Source organism: Gymnoscopelus microlampas, assembly GCF_963454915.1.
Source record: "Gymnoscopelus microlampas genome assembly, chromosome: 13".
NCBI classification, from domain to species: Eukaryota; Metazoa; Chordata; class Actinopteri; order Myctophiformes; family Myctophidae; genus Gymnoscopelus; species Gymnoscopelus microlampas.
Genome location: NC_139950.1, coordinates 5,691,499 through 5,713,570, shown reverse-complemented (window position 1 = coordinate 5,713,570; position 22,072 = coordinate 5,691,499). Strand labels below are relative to the sequence as shown.

The 22,072-nt window shown below is 42.9% G+C and overlaps 1 protein-coding gene across 1 annotated transcript in view; it reads right to left on the bottom strand.

Moving 5' to 3' along the window:
* ndst2a (N-deacetylase/N-sulfotransferase (heparan glucosaminyl) 2a) overlaps positions 1-22,072 on the bottom strand; it is a 50,981-nt gene that overhangs the window by 5,071 nt on the left and 23,838 nt on the right. Inside the window, exons 5-10 of the mRNA XM_084077276.1 lie at positions 12,363-12,548; positions 10,734-10,862; positions 7,893-8,075; positions 7,129-7,225; positions 6,643-6,766; positions 4,394-4,568 (exon numbers count right to left, since the gene is read on the bottom strand). Coding sequence (XP_083933402.1) covers positions 4,394-4,568; positions 6,643-6,766; positions 7,129-7,225; positions 7,893-8,075; positions 10,734-10,862; positions 12,363-12,548 — 894 coding nt within the window. The remainder of the gene's footprint in view (positions 1-4,393; positions 4,569-6,642; positions 6,767-7,128; positions 7,226-7,892; positions 8,076-10,733; positions 10,863-12,362; positions 12,549-22,072) is intronic.

Genomic DNA, 22,072 nt, shown 5'->3' with positions numbered 1-22,072 from the left:
ACACTACCTATAGTGCTATAGCTTTGTCCAGGCTGATATTGTCTGTTGAAGATCATAAACTCTTGCCTTCTTTCATGAACCAAGCCCCTGTTTCACTAACACTAAGATCACTCGTTCACAAACCATTTACCAATGAAGAAATTGTACATCTCCTCAGAACCAAAACTAGTGAAAGTAGCCGATCTACAAGCTCACAAACCATGAAAAGTTGTGAGATTGTAGATCAGCTATTTTCAGAATGAAGTATGTCATACGTTGAAAAAACATACTCTCAAATAAGCATTTCAGGTTATCTTTACCATTTGCACATGTATTCATTGATACAGTCATGTTGTTTGCAATTCAACTTAAATTATGTCTGCATCAAGTGAGGCTTGAACTGGCGACCTTGAGATTGTGAGGCATTCATTTAAGGGAGACGCCATTGGCCCAACAGACAAGTAACTGTGAAAAAGGAGATCACACAGATGATACAGTTTCACGCAAATAGCTGAAAAATCCTGGGTTTAAGTGTTTTTCAAACTGCTCAAAATTGCGGACAATCTAAGGGCGGAGCTTACTGGTCAAAGCGATAGATGTGTTCCTCATGAGTCAAGGCACAAGTGTAAGCAAGTTTCACGACTTTCGGCCAAACGAGGCATGACTTATAACTGTTTAAAGTCTGCCTTTTCAAAAAATTGCTATAGCGCCCCCTTTTGGCCAATTGGAGTAAGATTGGTTTCAGTGATATTTGGAATGACCCTGTACATTTCTGCAAAGTTTCAAAGAAATGTGAGTCTGCATGTATGTTTTAGGCACAGATGAATAATTTTCATAAAACTGTAATAGTTAAAATCTATCTCCTCCTGGGATTTTTGAGCAATCTGCACGAAACGTTTACCACTTGAACTTTGGACCTCTCCCTACAAAAATTTCCAACGGATTTTCCATAAGTGAAAAAATGCAGAAGTTAGGAGCCAATGACTGTTTTTCATATAATTCAAAATGGTGGGAGATCTAAAGGTCAGAGGTCAAAAGTCAGACCACGAAAGTTGTCGGGAATGAAGAGACGCATGTGTGTATCGAAGTTTCATGGTTGTAGGTTAAACAGGGCATGAGTTGTACCTGTTCAAAGTTGGCACTTTCAATTGAGTGCTATAGCGCCACCCTTTGACGAATGAGTGTGAGAATTATTTCCTGGTAGTTTTTCATGAGCATCTACCATATGGCCGAGTTTCGTAAAAAGCGTATGCACGGTTAAGCCAGAACTGGCAAAAACAAGTATTTTTCAAACTGCTCAAAATTGCGGAAAATCTAAGGGCGGAGCTTAATGGTCAAATCGATACGTGTGTTCCTCATGAGTCAAGGCACACGTGTAAGCAAGTTTCACGACTTTCGGCCAAACGAGGCATGACTTATAACTGTTTAAAGTCTGCCTTTTCAAAAAATTGCTATAGCGCCCCCTTTTGGCCAATTGGAGTAAGATTGGTTTCAGTGATATTTGGAATGACCCTGTACATTTCTGCAAAGTTTCAAAGAAATGTGAGTCTGCATGTATGTTTTAGGCACAGATGAATATTTTTCTTTAAACTGTAATAGTTAAAATCTATCTCCTCCTGGGATTTTTGAGCAATCTGCACGAAACGTTTAGCACTTGAACCTTGGACCACTGCCTACAAAAATTTCCAACGAATTTTCCATAAGTGAAAAAATGCAGAAGTTAGGAGCCAATGACTGTTTTTCATATAATTCAAAATGGTGGGAGATCTAAAGGTCAGAGGTCAAAAGTCAGAGGGTGAAAGTTGTTCAGCATGAGGAGACGCATATGTGTATCCAAGTTTCATGGCTGTAGGTCAAACAGGGCATGAGTTGTACCTGGTCAAAGTTGGCATTTTCAATTGAGTGCTATAGCGCCACCTTTGGACGAAAGATTGTGAGAATTATTTTTTGATCGTTTTTCATGACCATCTACCATATGGCCGAGTTTCGTAAAAAGCGACAGCGCGGTTCAGCCAGAACTGCGAAAAGTGGCAGAAGAAGAAGAAGTGACAGAATACTGCCAATAACAATACGTGTCCAGAGCAGAGCTCTGGCCCCGTAATAAGACAGTTTAGGCATTTAGCATACACTCTATATCTATGGAGAAGAGTCTAGGATGTGTGGAGCGTTGTCCAGGGTGTTATAGTGAAGGGAGAAGATTCTAGGAAGTGTGTAGCGTTTTCCAGAGTGTTTTAGGGAAGGGAGAAGAGTCTAGAGAGTCTATAATAAATAAATAAAAACTAAGCTATGATGACTAAAACTAAGACTAAATATACTGACAATTTCGTCAACAAATACAAACTAGACTAAAATGTTAGTGAGGGACTAGTGGAGAAGAGATCCAGTAGAGCTAAAAGACAAGTCATTATATGCTTTGTTGCGCTCAGGTGTTGCGCTCTGAAAATAGCAGATAGCATAGCAGCTCACAGCGCGTCGCGCTGCGACGCGTTGTGAGCTTGTAGATCTGCTAGTTTCAGCATGCAGCCAAGTCTAAAATCAGCCATTACGACGTCATCAAGGCACCACCAAAATACATTTTAGTCGACTAAATCAACTGTAGATTTAGTCAACTATAATCTTATGATAAGTACATGTAGTCGACTAAAACTAGACTGACAGTAAAACATTTCAGATGACTAAAATATGGCTAAAACTAAATGGAATTTGATTCAAAAGACTATGACTAAAACTGAATACAAATTTGACACAGTAAGTGGAATGATAAAAGCTACGGGGGAAGCCATCATCGTTCGTGGTGTTTGTTAAAGCTACATAATTATGTTCAAATCAACCCGATGCGAGCACAGAGGACGGGAAACGCTCACATCCCGGCTTCCTGCTGAGACGGACCTAAACCCAGCGTCCTTTGATGTTCCCACTAATGTGACACACAGTCACAGACATGGCCCACTTCCTGTGTGGATGACTCACTGAGTCACTGTCACTTAGCTACAAGTGGCGTTGGCTGGGCATCCGAGAGGATATAAATACAGGCAATTCTAAGCTCCTTTCAACATGCCTAGGGACACTAGGCGAAGAATCTCAGTGCATTTTGTACTGCTATTTTGCAGTGTGTGTGTGTGTGTGTGTGTGTGTGTGTGTGTGTGTGTGTGTGTGTGTGTGTGTGTGTGTGTGTGTATATATATACACACATATACACACATACATATACATTATACACACACACACACACACACACACACACACACACACACACACACACACACACACACACACACACACACACACACACACACACACACACACACACACACACACACACACACACACACACACACACACACACACACACACACACACAATTTGTCATACTCCACTCCCTGATCAAAACCGTTTTTGTTCGGTCTTATTTCTGTTTTATTTGTATCGTTTTCACCAGCTGTGTGGTGAAACGTGGCCACTGACAGCGGTCTCACCTGGTACCAGGAGTAGGCTCTGTGTCAGTGGTTCCCAAACTGGGGGTCCCCAAACTGTTTTGGGGGGTCCCCAGATGATTTCCTTAATGTGCAACATTGTTTTCTCACTCAACAGTAAACAAACCAACATACGGTATAAGTGTATACAGGGTATCTGCACATTTATAAAGTAACAATTTAATTACTTTTAAGACCCTTTTAATACCAAATTGGCCAAATTGTCAAATATTACAATGAAAGCGGCAAACATTGTGAAAATAGCCGATCTACAAGCTCCACCGATGGCGGAGGATACCATGCAAGGCACCAACCTGCTCATCGGGAGCAATTACGGGTTCAGCGTCTTGCTCAAGGACACTTCGACAGTAACTCTGGGGGAGCGCCCCAGCCCGGGATCGAACTAGGAACCTTGCTTGTTGTTACCAGTTCACTCTACCCGGCAACTCTACCCCTGAGCCACTGCCGCCCCAGCTTATATCTGTGGTCTGTGGGATTCAGTCAAACTAAATGTAATCTACAAGCACTTGGAATCTACAATTCCAAGTGCTTGTCAGGGTGGGGGTGGGTGATTATCTTGGGGGGTCGCGCGGTGGTCCGTGCGAGCGCGTTCTTTTTTTCGGGTGGTTTTGTAAATTTGTTGGGGTTTTTTGTTACTTTATTTCGGTTAATTTGGTTAATTCGGTACAAAACATGTACTCCATGAAATGTAGATGTCAGAGTTGTTTGGTTTTTTTTTCATCCCAAAAGTCAGCTGTAACCAAATGGAGGCTGGGGACCCACCCAGCATGGGTCCCCGCACCTCGCGGTGGTCGCGAGGTGCGGGGGACTGGACAGACTTCTTTTTTTCTTGTGTGTCCGAGTCCGAGTGTGTCTTTTAATTAAACAGGTGCCGGCGCCACTGACCCTTGCTCTATGTGAGGGGGTCAGTTGTATCTCACCTGGTACCAGGAGTAGGCCCGGTCAGAGGGGTTGATGAGCACGGCCAGCACCTTGGCCCTGGGCAGCAGGGCGGCGGCTCTCTTGGGAGCGACCTCCGTGTCAAAGTAGTTGGCGCTCTTCTCGAACATAAAGTCTGTGCTGACGTTGGAGGGGAAGGGGAAGAAGTCCATGTACCTGCAGGAGGACAACACCACATCATCATCACACATGAGAGTTCAATAATCCCAATGTCTGCAGGTTCCAACTCATACTGCACTATGTTATGCACTATTTGCAACTAGAAAAGATAAAGTTTTACAAGACCTGGCAACCCTTCATTGACCACTTCAATAAGTGCACGCTGACCCCTCCTACATAATAGTTGACTAAAAAAGAGTTTTAAAAAGGAACTGGAGTGTTTTTTATTTCTTATTTATTTAAATGATTTTTTATTATTATTTCTCTTTCATTCATTTGATGTATCCCTCTGTTTTCTTTGTGTATTTTGCTACATGATTGATGTGTATTCATGTGTACTGTAGCACAATGTATCCGCCTAAATGTATAATTTTTTTTTATTTTAACACATTGGGTGCCAAAACCGTGGTACCGTATATATACCGTATATATACGGTTTTGGGAATACAACCATGGAGTGCCAAAACCGTATATATACGTTTTTTGAAAAAATATATATATATATTTTCTTTTTTTTTTTCTTTTTTTTTCAATTTCTTTTTTTTTTTTTCTTCACAGCACCAGGAGATATCATTTTCCGAAGATTTAGACTCCAATCCACTTCCTGGTTAACTTATGACTTCAAAAGCCTGTATCTCAGCTCCTCAAAAATGGTTAAAAATCCTGGCACTCAGTGTACTCTGTTTTAAAAAAAAACTGGAACCCCATGTATTAAAATAAAAAAAACATCTCTAATATTATATTCTATTTTATGATCAATGAAAACATAATACTGCTGTTTAAGGAGATGAAGGGAGTAAGGGGAAGTGGGCACGATTTGTGCTGGGAGAGTATGAGGGCAAGAGTGTCTGTTGTTCCGTTTTTGTTTGTATGTTTGTGAAACTGTTTTTTTTGTTTGTTATATATATATAATTTGAACTCATCTGTAATATTTACCAAATTATCTGTCATCGTCATTTCTTGTTTTTTTTAAATATTTTATAGTTGTTGGTTATACTCTGATGTGATTGCCATGTTTAAAAAAAATCTGATAAAAACAGTATTAAAAGTAATAATAATAAAGTAAACCAATGTCTGCCTCCTCTCGTCACCTCCGGAAACCGTTCGTCTCCCAAAGCTAAATTTGGTTTGAGATGAGATATATATTCTTTATTGATCCTCGAAGGGAATTCAGTGTTACAGTAGCATAATGTGATAAAAGAAAGTGACCTGGTTAGTGTCCATGTGGACAGGTAAACACTTGAGGGTCTCAATGCTCAAAACTCTCTAAAGGTCGTTTCAGACGGTGAGCGGTTGATGCGGGCGTTCTCGCTTGGATCGGCTGGGATCGCGCCGTGATCATTGTTGTTTTGTCGTCCTGCGCGTAGCGGAGGACGACAAAAAGCTGACTACAATCCAGCGCGTGCTTATTGCCTCTCCGCCCCTCAACTTTTCTGCTCGTCCCAAATAATCGCCCGCCTCTCATTGAAAATGTTTATTCCCCTGAGGCTGTCGGAGCCTGAACCAAGACCAAAACACACCGCATTACAGCTGTACCATCCCTGTATGTTCACAACAGAGCATTATTATTCTCCTTCTGTTTTTGGGGATAAAACTCCTTTGAACACGTTGTACTTTGCAAACACTGTATTGTACTTGCACTGTAGAATGTTTAAGGCATATTCTATAAACCCAGTTGCATTCCCCTTCATGTTCTGTGTACTCCCCCCCTGCTCTAAAAGCTTTTTTTTATCCTTAAGGAATGTCCACACTATCAGCCTTTTATGAAGAAAGAAACACTGCCTAGAGCGCTTTTTCTGCAGAAAAATGTAAAAATAAGAAGAAAACGAAAAGACTTCAATATAACTCTATGGAACGTACTGTACTGAATATTGAAAACAACTTTTCTAGTGGGTGTCGATGTGAAAGTAATCAGGGTTGAACAACTGCATGGCATATTTATCACCTAGAACAGTGGCTCTCAAACTTTTTCATGTCAAGGACCCCCAAAAATGATATGTATTTGCCCCCAGAAGCAAAAAAATGGCTATGAAAGGGAAAGACGTGATGAAAGAAGGGAAGGGTCTCGTACCAGTCGATGCCGTTGTCGTAGTTTGGACCGCTGAAGAACTGGATCTCCTCGAAGGTGACGGGGCTGGGGAAGGAGGCGGTGATGGCTGGGTGGAGGCTGAGGAAGGAGTGGAGCGCTGTGGTGCCTGTTAGGATGGAGCACATAATAACACTGTTATTACACTGTACCGAGAGAGAGAGTACAGAGAGTACAGAGAGAGAGAGAGAGTACAGAGAGAGAGAGAGAGAGAGAGAGAGAGAGAGAGAGAGAGAGAGAGAGAGAGAGAGAGAGAGAGTGACAGACAGAGAGAGAAAGGGAGAGAGACGGAGACAGACAGACAGACACACACACACACACACACACACACACACACACACACACACACACACACACACACACACACACACACACACACACGCACACACACACACACACACACACACACACACAGTGAGACAGACAGACAGACAGACAGACAGACAGACAGACAGACAGAGCAGGTCTCACCTGTTTTCTGGGGTCCTACAACCAGGAACTTGGGCAGCCTGTCACATGTCTTCTCCTTGGACCAGATGTCCTTGTGTCGCTTGTCGTGACACGGGTTCTGAAAAGAACCACACACCATGTCGTTATTAACTAAATAAGACTCGTGCACATCTTTGTAAGACCTCGACTGGAGGTGCAGGTCAGTGCAAGAAAAGTATACAACTAAAAGGAAAAAACCTTCAAAAGAAGGGACCGCACAACTCCAGGACTGATTTTGCTTTCTTTATTTGCACAAATAAGTGCAAATAAAGAAAGCAAAATCAGTCCTGGAGTTGTGCGGTCCCTTCTTTTGAAGGTTTTTTCCTTTTAGTTATATATGTATATATATATATATATATATTTAAGCGAACATTTGTAACTCAAATATTTTCTTCTGGGGGTGCCTGGAACTAAATATTTGACAAATGTTCGCTTTAAAAAATATATATTCCAAGATTTGCAAAAAAAATCAGGTTTTTTCAAAAATAGCAGATATACAAGCTCATAGCGCGGTACCGTGAGCTTGTAGATCTGCTATTTTTGAACAGCCAAAGAAATCTTAAAATGACACAAACGATGCTTTCCAGGTCTTAAAGGGTTAAAAAAAAAAAACACAAAAAGTTAGAATAAGGAAATAAGAGGTTTCTGCCCGACAACAACGATATATATATCTATATCTATATCTATATATATATATATATATATATATATATATATATATATATATATATATGGTGTAGTCTGACCTGCCACAGGGGGTCTCTCTCCTCGGGGAAGATCTGGAAGTATCTGTCGGCCAGCTGGACAGGGGGCAGCGTCTGCAGCCTCAGGTGGGTCCAGCACTGGACGAACTTCACCAGGGACTCGAACGTGTAGAGGCCCAGCCGGTCGTTGCCGTAGTTGGACAGGTGGGTCATGAAGATGCTGATCTGAAGGAACCACGATGGAGAGAAACCAGTTCAAAGACCATTCTGACCAGTGGAGACCACGATGGAGAAACCAGTTAAACATAGAGCCTGACCGAAGCCAGTTTTAAAAAAAAATCCAATTCTGATTTTGGAGAACTGATAATCAGTGGTGTAAAGTAACTAAGTATATTTACTGTAGCACTGTACTGTGACTAAGTACATTTACTGTAGTGCTTACTTAACACATTGAGTGCCATAAACGGTCCGGACCGTTTTTGGCCAATTTTTTAAAGAATATATTTTTCCCAAGTGGGGCGCTCTAACGAAACTTTGGGATCGAAACGTATCAACTTAAGTGGATGGAAGATATGCTGGCACTAGATGTACCCTATTTTAATCAACCTCTGGCACACACAATGTGTTAGTACTAGTATTTCAGTAGTTCACCCAAGAAATGACTTATTTTCTATCAATTACACACCCCATGAAGCATTGAATTCATGACGATCTTTTTTGTTTTTGTCGCATTCCTGAGCCAATAATTTGATTAGCGGCGGAAAGATGCTAATGTATCCGGTAGGAGACTCAAAGAGTCTCCGTAGAGTCTCCTACCGCAGATACCGCCGGTCATCAAATTATTGAAATGTGACAAAAAAAAAAAAAAAAATCTTTCATTTCATGGGGTGTGTAATTGATAGAAAATAAGTCATTTTTTGGGCGAACTACTCCTTTAACCATCGGGACACATCAGCAGCATAATTGCCGATAACGACGTTGTCAAAAAGAGACGAATAATTGCCGATATATCAGCGTGTGGCTGTATTTAAAAAGAAGAAGAGCTCTCTAACAGATGGGTGGGAGAGGAGGGATGTTTTCTCTACTCAGAGCCAATCAATCCAGGTAATGGTGTGTAACGATCTCGTTAGGACACGGGGGGATGGAGACGATCGATGAGCCTGTGCTACAGCTTTTGTTTTGGCTGAAAAGTAGTGCAATCTATTGGGTCTTCAGCACAGTGGTGGGAAAAGTACTCAAATGTTTTACTTAAGTAAAAGTATATCAATACTGCAATGTAGAAGTACTCAACTCTGTTACAAGTAAAAGTCCGGAATTCAAAATTGACTTGAGGAAAAGTCCAAAAGTATTGGTATCAAAATGTATTTAAGTTCCAAAAGTAAAAGTACTAAAATTATTGAAAATAGCCTAGGTATAAAACATGGCTAAAGTGGTTAATGTATGTTTTATAATGTAATAATTTATATCTGCAAAGTAACTAAAGTTTTCAAATAATTGTAGTGGAGTAAAAGTACAATATTTGCCTCTGAGTAGTAGTGGAGTAGAAGTAAAAGTGTAGACACTTGGAAACACTCCAGCAAAGTAAGAATACCTCAAAATTGTACTTAAGTACAGTACTTGAGTAAATGTACATAGTTACTTTACACCACTGCACACGACGCTATCTATGAAATCTATGTAAAGGTTTAAGCTGCAACATAATTTATACAATATGTAGTGGGGTGGTCCCTGATTCATCTCTCTCTCAGCTAAGGGGTCCTTGGCCTGAAAAGCGTCGAAGACGTACTCTATCCCGTGGAAAAGTAGTGTAATCTGTCCTGTGGAACGCAGGCAACATCCACTTTCACTAGCTAGCGTTTGTCAATAAACGACACAAGTGCTGTCTTCTAACTTCCACTTGTTGTCATAGTAATGTCGTTAGCTTTGGTAAAGAATGAGAGAGAGAGAGAGAGAAACGTACGCAGCAACATATGGGATTTTACTCTACAGAGAGGGTGGAAGGAAGTCAATTGGCACTCAAATGCAAAAAGAAAATCAAGGTTTGTTTAATGGGAAACTCTTTCCCAACAAACAATTTAAACAAACAAACATTGATTTTCTTTTTTGCATGTGGGAGTTTTCTTCTCAAAAATCAACGTTTGTTTATTGGGAAACACAAGTGTTTTCCCAATAAACAAACCTGGGTTTTTTTGTGCCTTTTTTTTAGCAGTGTGTGGGAGTTTTTCCTCCTACACACCTGTCATTTTAAGCAAATTAGGTGGGAGGAGGCTTGTTGTCGGTATCAGCTAGAGCCCGTTTCAATGCACTAGAGCAGGGGGTCTTCGACGTTTTCAGCCCAAGGACCCCCTAGCTGAGAGAGAGATGAAGCAGGGACCCCCCTCTATATTGTATAAAATTGTGTTTCAGATAAACTTTTGCTGCTCTTTTTTTCCCTCTACGCCTATAACGCTTGGCCAAAAATATTTTTGGCTAAAGTTATCCTCAGAGAAGGGATGCTACGGTTCAAGTGGTTAATGTAAAAAAAAAAAATCGTATCACACAAAGATTTGGCGGACCTCCTGCAGTAACTCTGAGGACCCCCTGCTGAACCCTGTATTTAGAGCCTTGGGAGGTGGAGCGCCACACCTACCATCAAGCTCCCAGTACTTACCGCACGACTTGCCACGCCCAAATCGTGCTACACATACGTTTTGAGTTGTCGGTGCCCGGGATTGAACCCAGAACCTTGTGGTTCAAAGGCGAGTGTTCTACCGACTGAGCTACCCAGAGACAATGTGGTTTTATGTATACCTTTATGTAGCTGTGTAAAAGTCTTGCTTTTTTCTGTATAGACAGAAAGGGAGATGCGAGAGTGTGTGTGTGTGCGTGTGCGTGCGTGCGTACAGGGTTTAGCAGCACGGTGAGGAACAGCTCTCCGCCTCGGATACTCTTGTCCAGCTCTTTGGACCCTCCTGGATATTCATTGTAGAAGATGGTGTGTGTGAACAGACCACACGTCTGCCTGGGCAGCACCTGCAACACACAATATAGAGGTTTAGAACTGACCCCAGTTCTACCTGGGCAGCACCTATGGCGTGATAGTGATATACAGCGACATTCTGCCAAGACCCGCCCCAGACCCGGAAAAGTCGCGCTGTGATTGGCCAGTGGTCACTTTGAGTGGCAGTTGGGGCAAACGCAGTCCCCACAACATCATTTACTATTCTGTGCCTATCGGTACATAACTTGGACGGGGCTGAGTAGGCTCAAAGCGAACTTCGCAACGATCGGCACGGCAACTCGCGTGCTTTAGCGCGCTCGGTGGTGCCTCTCGTGGCTCAAGTTCGCTTGAGCCTGCGCCCCTCCGTCGCGGTCCGGTCCAAAACTATACTTTATTAGCCAAAAAAAAGTTGTCTACAGTTGTCGGAAAAAGAATGCCTCCAGCAGGATTCGAGCTTGAGCCTCAGCGTCGGCAGTCTAACACCTAGTGAGTTACGCCACGAGACCAGATGGAGTACTAGGGTTTTGGTCTGTGTTAGACTGTAAATGCCCCCACCGTCCCCTCTGGGGGCGGAGTCCTTGTTTTCTCGTTTTTGTATTCAGCCAATCGCAGGGCGGGGTTTGGTCGAATGTCGCTGTATAACAATATTACGCGCAACTATGATACAACACACACACACACACACACACACACACACACACACACACACACACAGGTTAGTACTGACCCCAGGTCTGCCTGGGTAACACCTACAAAACAGTCTGTAGATCGCTGCTTTTAAGAATAAACTTAAGACCTCTGTTGTCAGTGGCTGTGCAGTGCCATTAAAGGAACGCCCAAGAAAGGACTTAATTTCTATCGTTTTCTTACCCTGTGATGTCTTGAAGACACAGAGAATTTTCGTTTGTAAAATATTTCTTAACAGTGAATGAAGAATCCAAACTTGATGAATTGAAGTAAGTCGGAGACCGAGATTAACAGAAAAGGGATATCAAAAATATGTTCATGAACTCCAAAACAGCACTAACAGTGTGTCCCAAATGTCTTCTATCGATTTGTATAGTGCTCCGGTAAAAACATACTGTAGCTTCATCTTGATGAACATAAACGTTTTAATGCACTTCAGGTTGAAACCGCGACATGGACGTGCGCAGAATGCGCATGGGCGTGCCAGTGGGGTTCAACCGGAGCTCATTCACACAAACGCAAAGGCCCAGGCATTCCCAAAAGCTTGGTTGGTTATATTTTGGAAAGGCACTGAACAGATTATGGCAGAAAACACTTTGACGCTCAACATGAGCTGTGTTTCGGAGTCTTCACTTTTGGATTCTTCATTCAAAGCCATCACAGGGTAAGTAAACGATACAAATAAAGTAATTTCTTGGGTGAACTATTCCTTTAATGATGGATATATTACATTTTTGTTAATTTCATCCAGATGTTTTTAAGCAGATGAATGGAAATGATTCTAACGTTTATGCAATCATACTTACTACTAATTACGTAATGATGTGTGTCAGGCGTGTGTGTACCTGTATGCCGCTGTGGATGAAGCCGCGGCGGTAGCGCGCGGGCCGGAGGTGGGGGTACTCCTCGGTGCTGGTCACCTTGATGCCCCACACCGACTTCCAGGCCTCGTACAGCTGGCTGTGCACCGGGTAGACCCCCGAGTGGTGGGGCGCCACCGCGTACCCCATGTCTGTGGGGATGCCATGCTCCTGAAGGACAGGACAGAGAGAGGAGGGAAACATAGGGTGTTAACTAAAAACAGTGGTTGTCAAACTTTTTTCATGTCAAGGACCCCCCAAATTCATATGTATTTGGCCACAATATCATGTGGGGACCCCACTGTTAACCCATTAAGACCTGAGGCCGATTCTAAAATTGTTTTCTAAATCCAAAAAGTGTTTTGAAAAAAAAAAAACTTTTTTTTCACGATTTTTCAAAAATAGCAGATCTACAAGCTCATAGCGCGGCACTCGGTGCCGCGCTATGAGCTTGTAGATCTGCTATTTTTGAATAGCCAAAGAAATCTAAAATGACACAGACAGACGCGTCCCCGGTCTTAATGTGTTAAAGAAAAAAGATGATAGGAGAGATGAGGAATATAAAGATGTAGAGGATGGAGGCACAGAGATAATGTATGTAGATTAAATATAGGAACATCATTTGCTGTAGGCACTCAGCAGACGCTCCAAGATACAAGTGTACAATCAGAGTAAACTGGACAGTTGGAACACTATAAAGTAATCAACACCAGTGACCCTGAACATAGTGACTGGCAGGAGAACAGACTAATTTTTAGGTTTTGAGTCCACCAATTAAATTAAACGTACAGGGAAACAATCCAGGGGTTAGACAATTCATCAGTTATGCATATAACACCTGCTCATACACACATGATAGCTGATCACACACACAGAGTACTGTATGACTGGTAAATCCGAGCAGTATTTGGAAAGTTGTTTGGCTTTGGTCTTTGTTATGTCTCACACACACACACACACACACACACACACACACACACACACACACACACACACACACACACACACACACACACACACACACACACACACACACACACACACACACACACACACACACACACACACACACACACACACACACACACAAAGTGTTATTTAAAAAAAGGTGGAAATGGTTTCTCATGTGTGTTTCAGTTGCAACAGGCAGACTGCATTAACAGCTCACATTGCCAGTAGGGGGCGACAGCCCTCCACTGTAATGCGTGTAAGTCCTGAGTCACTAGTGTTTGTGTGTGGCACACAGACACTAACAACTAGTTACTAATCCGTTACTAAACGTGTTTTGACGATAAAGGGCACTAGCAGCCGTCTTCTTTTTAAGTAAAAGGTCAAATCATGGCTTTTAGAACATGTTGCAGAATAGAGCACGGTTGTTGTTGTTGTTTTTATCCTAGAGGTTTCTGTGAGAAGCATATGACATGTGTTTTGATTTGAATCATAATGTCTTATAATACTGTAAATCAAATCTAAACATCTAGTCTAGTCTGTTAGTGGCTTTGGATCAAAGTCTATGTTTGACAGTCTGTCTGTCCACATGTTAATCTTTTGCGTGTGTGTGTGTGTGTGTGTGTGTGTGTGTGTGTGTGTGTGTGTGTGTGTGTGTGTGTGTGTGCGTGCGTGCGTGCGTGCGTGCGTGCGTGCGTGCGTGCGTGCGTGCGTGCGTGCGTGCGTGCGTGCGTGCGTAACATAAGCTCTGCATGTGGGAGAGACAAATATCTACAGAGGCTGTTTGTGTGAGATGTGAATGTTAAGATTGTGCATTCATTGAATCCATGTGAGTGTTATAGTGGAGAGATACAGTATGTATGGAGAGTATTACTGTAGGAGTGTGGAACAGAGAGTGCATTTACATTGTGAATGCGTGCAGGACTGTGGATGTGTCCCTGCTAACCAGCGGTGGAAAGTAACTAAGTACATTTACTCAAGTACTGTACTTAAGTACACTTTTAAGGTATTTTTTACTTTACCCGAGTATTTCCACATTTTCTGTACTTTTACTTGTACTCCACTACATCTCAGAGGCAAATATTGTACTTTTACTCCACTACAATTATTTGAAAACTTTAGTTGCTATAGTTACTGTGTAGATTTTGATTACAAAACATACATTAACCAATTCAGCCGTATATACATTTCGGCTTTCAAAATATTCTTATCCATTTGAAAACTTGAAATGGCACATTCTGCATAATGACTTTTACTTTTGGTACTTGAAGTACATTTTGATACCAATACTTTTACTCAAGTACATTTTAAATTCCGGACTTTTACCTGTAACAGAGTATTTCTACATTGCAGTAGTGATAGTTTTACTTAAGTAAAACATGTGAGTACCTTTTCCACCACTGCTGCTAACAGGAGGCTGTCTGAAGGCTCATTAAACCTCAGTGAGAGATCCATATCTCTCAGCCCCTAACTCACACACTGACCACCACAACACATACATACTGGATCATGTGCTGCCGTCAGGCCGAAACCTCACATCTCCATATTTCATATTTTTGTTGTAAATTAATGAATACCCTACTTCATCACACAAGAGTGTTGCAAAAAAAAGCTCACAACGTCTTGTAGATCGGTTGTCCACACAAAGATTGTGTGTGGCCTTGCACACACATACATGATCCAACATCACATGCACATCGCGACGCGTTGTGAAGACTCCCCCCACCAGCCTAGGGAGGTCAGGGCCGAGCTCATGCTTCCTTCAATGCATGAGAGCCAACTGACCTTCTTATCACCTGACAGGGGGGAGTTTCCCCGGTTGGACGTAGCGAGTGGAAGGAACACGTTATTCCAACCAGTTCCCTTCCCCTCCATCAGGCGCCCCGGCTGTCATGGGGGAGGCAGTATAGTGACCAGGATTATTAAATGTTTTTGTGAGGGTATTAACTACCCTAGGAGACACGGGGAGAACATGCAAACTCCACACAGAGTAGGCCCTTTCGCCAACCCCACCTAGGGTATGGGCGCTGATACCGTGGAGGAGAAGACACGCCCCCAGCACCCACAGCGTCCCCGGCGGGAATCGAACCCAGGACCTTCTAGCTGTGAGGCGACAGCGCTACCGCCACCGTGCCCCATACTTTTGGACTTTTACTCAAGTAAAGTTTTAATTCCGGACTTGTAACAGAGTACTTCCACATTGCAGTATTGATACTTTTACTTAAGTAAAACATTTGAGTACTTTTTCCACCACTGACTAGAAGCACAAAAGCTGGCGCGCACGCGCACACACACACGCACACACACACACACACACACACACACACACACACACACACACACACACACACACACACACACACACACACACACACACACACACACACACACACACACACACACACACACACACACCTCTCTCTCTCTCTCATGTTGTTGACAGCTTTCACAGAGGCAGTGTGTCATTGTCACCGTGGAGGACACAGGATTATAGAGCAGGGAGGTCCAAGCTCGTTAACATTCACCTCAAACACACTGCCGTGTGCAAGCACACACACAGACAGGTACGCTCACAGACAGACAGACACACACACACACACACACAGACAGACAGGTACGCTCACAGACAGACACACACACAGACAGACAGGTACGCTCACAGACAGACAGACACACACACAGACAGGTACGCTCACAGACAGACAGACAGAGACACACACAGACAGGTACGCTCACAGACAGACAGACACACAGAGAGACAGACAGGTCCATGAACTGCACACATCCAAGTCCTTGGTCAGCCTCTACATCAACATCATACATGTTTGTTGTATGACCTGTAATAAACTGAAACTGAACTGAACTAGGGATGTGTAAAAGTGACCTAAATTAAATTTGATTACCATATTTCTATTAAAAATGATTATTCGAATATTCAACGACCATATCTTTTTTAAACTATAAAACAACTAGGACCATTGTGCTCACAATGTCTATCAAATTATAGTATACTATTTGGCCCTCAGAATTATAGTAACACACATACACACACACACACACACACACACACACACACACACACACACACACACACACTCTGATAGACTGGGATCGATATGTCAAGGAAGTTGTATGACAGACAGCAAAGGTTGAGGATTAGATCAGCATGACCTATCCTGTTGAAATACAGTGGATGGACAGATTAACACAATAATGCACACACACACACACACACACACACACACACACACACACACACACACACACACACACACACACACACACACACACACACACACACACACACACACACACACACACACACACACACACACACACACACACACAGTAAACACGGCTTGTAAGAAGCAGAAAAAAAAGGTTTTGAAAGTAATGGGATCGCACGCGTCTCAACATCTTTAAATGGCGAACGAAGGCCATGACAAAAAACGGAGCAGTCCTTTAAAGATTGGTTTGATTTATCCTTTTTTTTTATGACAGTTTAGCTTTTCTTAGAAGGAAAAAAGAAAAAAAACGAGTCTCCGCATTCAATCAAATAAGCAGCCTGTTGGATGAAATGCCAGCTATAACAGCAATATACCGTATTTACACCCATTCAGCATACAGACTTTAAGAGAATTTTCCCCTCGAATCCTTTTGATGATGGACGCGGAAACTCGACTGCTGCTGGTTTTACAAGACGGGAGTCCTTGAGAGAAGACAGGCGACGGAGCCTCTAGCCGCTTTAGCAGGATAAGAACTGGATATTATTGTGCATCCATGGTGCCTTATGCCTGATTTATACTTGACTAGACCATACCCGTTGGGGAATATGAGCACCTAAAGTGTGTAGTTTGGCTTATGCGCTGAGAACAGAGAGTTTATCAGGGATCGAAAGTGAGTTTGTACTGTGTAGTCCATTGGTTCTGAAAGTGGGGTACGGGGACCCCCAGGGGTACTTGAGGCAGTTCCAGGGGGTCCCCAGCTAAATGATGGATAGGAACCAAATGCACCCTTATGGTTCTGTAACTCTGAGAGTGTACAAATGGAACCAAATGGACCCTAACGGGTCCATTTGGTTCCATTTGCACACTCTCAGAGTTAAATTAACATTGATTTTATAATACAAATTCGGGCCCCAGGTATAAATGCCATTAAATGGGGGTCCGTAGCCTAATACATGTCAAACTGGGGGTACTTGACATTAAAATGGTTGAGAATCACTGCTAGAAAGCCGTATAAACCTTCTCTTATTGGGGTCCCTGGCTTATCTTTTCAAATGGGGGTCCGCGGGCTAATAAGTGTCAATTTGGGGGTCCTTGACATGCAAAAGTTTGAGAACCACTGGTGTAGTCAGTCGTGTGTACACACAAACGGATGCACATCCCGTCGTGGAGGCACAGAACACACCCGCGCATAACAGGCGGAGCCGTCAGCCGTCGCGAGCGCGCACAAAAACAAACACACACACACACACACACACACACACACACACACACCACGGTACATCCATGCGGACCGTGGCCTGTCGCGAACACACACGGGCGATCATCTCCCCCCCAGCCACACACACACACCACGGAGGCACGATGCTACTCCCCCCCCGTCCCCCCCGTCGTCGCAAACACACACACACACACACACACACACACACACACACACACACACACACACACACACACACACACACACACACACGAAACACAGCAGAGTTTTTGACGCACACACGCTCACTTTTAGGTCCAGTCCTATTTTAAAAGTCTGCGTATGGGGGATGCACGTATCCGCGCGCCTCGTGTAGCCGGTGGGTCCATTTGGTGCCTAATCTATCATTTAGCTGGGGACCCCCTGGAACTCCCTCAGGGACCCCTGGGGGTCCCTGGACCCCACTTTGAGAACCAATGGTGTATTCGTTTGTACACACACACGCACATCCCGTCGTGGAGGCACAGAACACAAACACCCGCGCATATAACAGGCGGAGCCGTCCCCCGTCGGGAGCGCGCACAAACACAGACACACACACACACACACACACACACACACACACACCACGGTACATCCTCCCGTCGCGAACACACACACACGGGCATCGCGTGTGTGTGTATAAAGTACAAATAAAGTACATTGTGACACGTGGCTCCCTAACGTGCATGCGCACGTGCGTGTCCACGCATACACGGCCGCGGACCCAAGTTGCAATTGTGGTGCGATCAGATTCATCTCCCCCCCACCCACACACACAGCACGGAGAATGGCGTACACACACACACACACACACACACACACACACACACACACACACACACACACACACACACACACACACACACACACACACACACAGAGATCGTCCAGCGCGTTTGTTTAGATCCAAGTGATTATCAATGATAGCGGCTACACCAGGCGCGCGGATACGCGAGTCCCCCATACGCAGACTTTTAAAATAGTACTGGATCTAAAAGTGCGCGTGTGCGTATGTGCATGGTGTCACACCATGCACAGCAGAGCAGACTTTTCTCGCACACAGTCTGCTCTGCTGTGTTTCCACTGAATGCAGTCAGAGAATGGGGGCGGGGTCTATGGTGTGGATGGAAGCAGGCTGAAGTTGCCATGTCGGCGTACGGTAAGCGCTGTAGGGCCAATGTTGGTGGTATAGGGTTCGTATGGTTTGGCCTCGTTTTCATAGACCTCGCTGCTTGTTTCTCTCGCGAAACCTGGCAACGACGCATGCGCAGTTTGATCGGAGTCCCAAGACCCCATCCACCGTCAGGTTACTAGAATTATAGTAGGATAGTGCTCACGCTGTGATGAGACATATGACAAATTGTCAAATAATTAGGGGCGTGCCGATATATCGTCGTTACGTTGTCGTGACGATATGTATCGTTGTGACGCAAAAAAATAATAATAATAATATTTTTTTTTTGTAACAATAATAATGCAAAAATCGATTTGTTTGCATTTGCTTTTTTTCCCCCCCATATATTTTCATAATAAATAAGTGCCATATATCGTGTCGTATCAATATCGTGAGCCCAATATTGTGTATCGTATCGTGAAATTAGTGTATTGGCACACACCTACAAGTAATACTGTATAAGAATGAGGCAAAAAGTTTGAAAATAGCCGATCTACAAGCTTGTAGATCTGCTATTTTGACCATATTTAAATCTGTGGAACCGAGTCAAACTAAATGTAACGCCTAAACTCCTACATTCGTGCTTGTCAGGTTGGGGGGTCCCCAGTTCACATGTGATTATTTTGGGGGGGTCCCGACTCCCGGTCTGAAAAGGTCGAGAACCACTGTAGCCTGTCGCTGTGTCGCAGCATGAGCTTCCAATCCACTTCATGGCCTTTGTCCCTCTGCTGTTCCAGTACCATCTACGCCATATGGTTGGTGACGCGTTACTGACTAGCAAATGGGAACACATTAACCCATTTAGACCAGGGAAGCATATATGTGTGTCATTTTAAGATTTCTTTGGGCTATTCAAAAACAGCAGATCTACAAGCTCATAGCGCGGCACCGAGTGCCGCGCTATGAGCTTGTAGATCTGCTATTTTTGGGGGGGGAAATCGTGGAAATGATGTGCAAATCTTTGATTTGTACAATATATATATATTTAAAGTGAACATTTGTAACTCAAATCTTTGCTTCTTGGGATTCTACAAATGTCTTCTAAATCCTAACATTTAAAATAAAAAAAACGTTATGTTGCTGTAATATTAGTGGTTCTCAAACTTTTTCATGTCAAGGACCACCCAAAATGTATGTGGCCGTGGACCCCCATCTCAAAATATTTTGTTCCAGGAACCCCCCCCCCCGCCCAGAAGTTGTAACATGAGTTAAAAATGTTCGCTTGGAAAAAAAAAAAACATTCAAAGATTTGCACAAATGTTCACGATTGTTCAAAAATAGCAGATCTACAAGCTCGTACCGCGGCACTCGGTGCCGCGCTATGAGCTTGTATATCTGCTATTTTTGAATAGCCAAAGAAATCTAAAATTGACACACAAGACGCGTTCCCGGTCTAAAAGGGTTAACCACAACCCTGAATACATTACTACTAATGCATTGCTACAAACAAATAAATAAACAAACAAACAAACACTCTTAGGGAAGGAAAAATCCACCGCTTGCTCACCAGCCTCCCAATTTAAAAACACATTTAAGTAATTAGTTAGTCTGGGAGGACATCATCTCCCTGCCTTCATTAAATCAGATGTGCTCATGTTTATAGTCAAGTACGGACCGGTTGCTGGGGACGCAGATGGTCACGTACAGTACACACGCACACACACACACACACACACACACACACACACACACACACACACACACACACACACACACACACACACACACACACACACACACACACACACACACACACACACACACACACACACACACACACACACACACACACACCAAATTATAGGAAAACGTGGACTCCATTTGTAATCAGTGTGGTTTTTCAGACAGTAGTATGCAGTGGTGGAAAGTAACCGAGTACATTTACTCAAGTACTGTACTTAAGCACAATTTTGAGGTACTTTTGGATGCGTTTCCAATTTTCAATACTTGTCCTTCTACTCCACTACATCTCAAGAGGCAAATATTATACTTTTACTCCACTACAATTATTTGAACATTTGAGTTACTAGTTACTTTGTAGATTTAGATTATTATTACGAAACATACATTGACCACTTCAGCCCTATATACATTTCGTCTATTTGAAAATAGCAGATCTACAAGCTCACAATGCGTCGCGATGCGACGCTTGTAGATCTGCTATTTTCAAATGATTTGTATGCATTTGAAAACTTGTGAAATGGGACATTCTGCATAATGAGTACTTTATACTTTTGGTACTTTCACAACGTGAGCTGTTCTGTCCCCACAGTGGTGGAATGAACTTCCCACTGATGTCAGGACAGCAGAGTCACTGCCAATTTTGCGCCGCAGGCTGAAAACCCACCTCTTCAGGAAACACTACCCTTCCTCTTGGCCTTGCCTACTTGTTGTTAACTAGTTGTACGAACTCTTGTTTTATTGTTTTATTGGTTATTATTTATTCGATACACTTATTTGTTTTAGCTCTTGCTCAGTTGATTTTCCAATTTTGTCTCATCTGTTTAACAAAGTAGGTAGCTGATATATTGCACTTTTACCTCAGCGCTAGGTATACTCTTAGTTGCTTGTTTTAGAAGAGAATGCACTTAAGACTTCTGGTGATTAGTAGTTGTTCTGTCTCTCTTCATAATATACTTACTTATGGGATAACATCGCCCCCTATGAAGGAGATAAGAAAACTGGGGCTACATACATAACCCCTATTTTCGTTCCCTACCTATGTTGAATGCCCTTATTGTAAGTCGCTTTGGATAAAAGCGAAATGACTGTAATGTAATGTAATATAATGTAATGTGTCACATTGACACTCTTGTACGACAAAGAGATCTCTCTCTCTCTTTCTATACTGGGATGTACATTACAGCACCAGAACAGATAACTGCTGGCATTGTTTCATTGCTGATAAATTGTATATTTACTCATTACATTCACCGCCTGTAGTCTGACTGTGAATATCTGTGAATATAATATCCATTCATTAGATAGGTACGATATAATGTACATTATACTTACATTTATTGATAGAATGCTAAAACGCACATTATCCCTACATTTATTGATAGAATACATTTGTAGAACGTCAAGAGTCAGACCGAGTGCATTT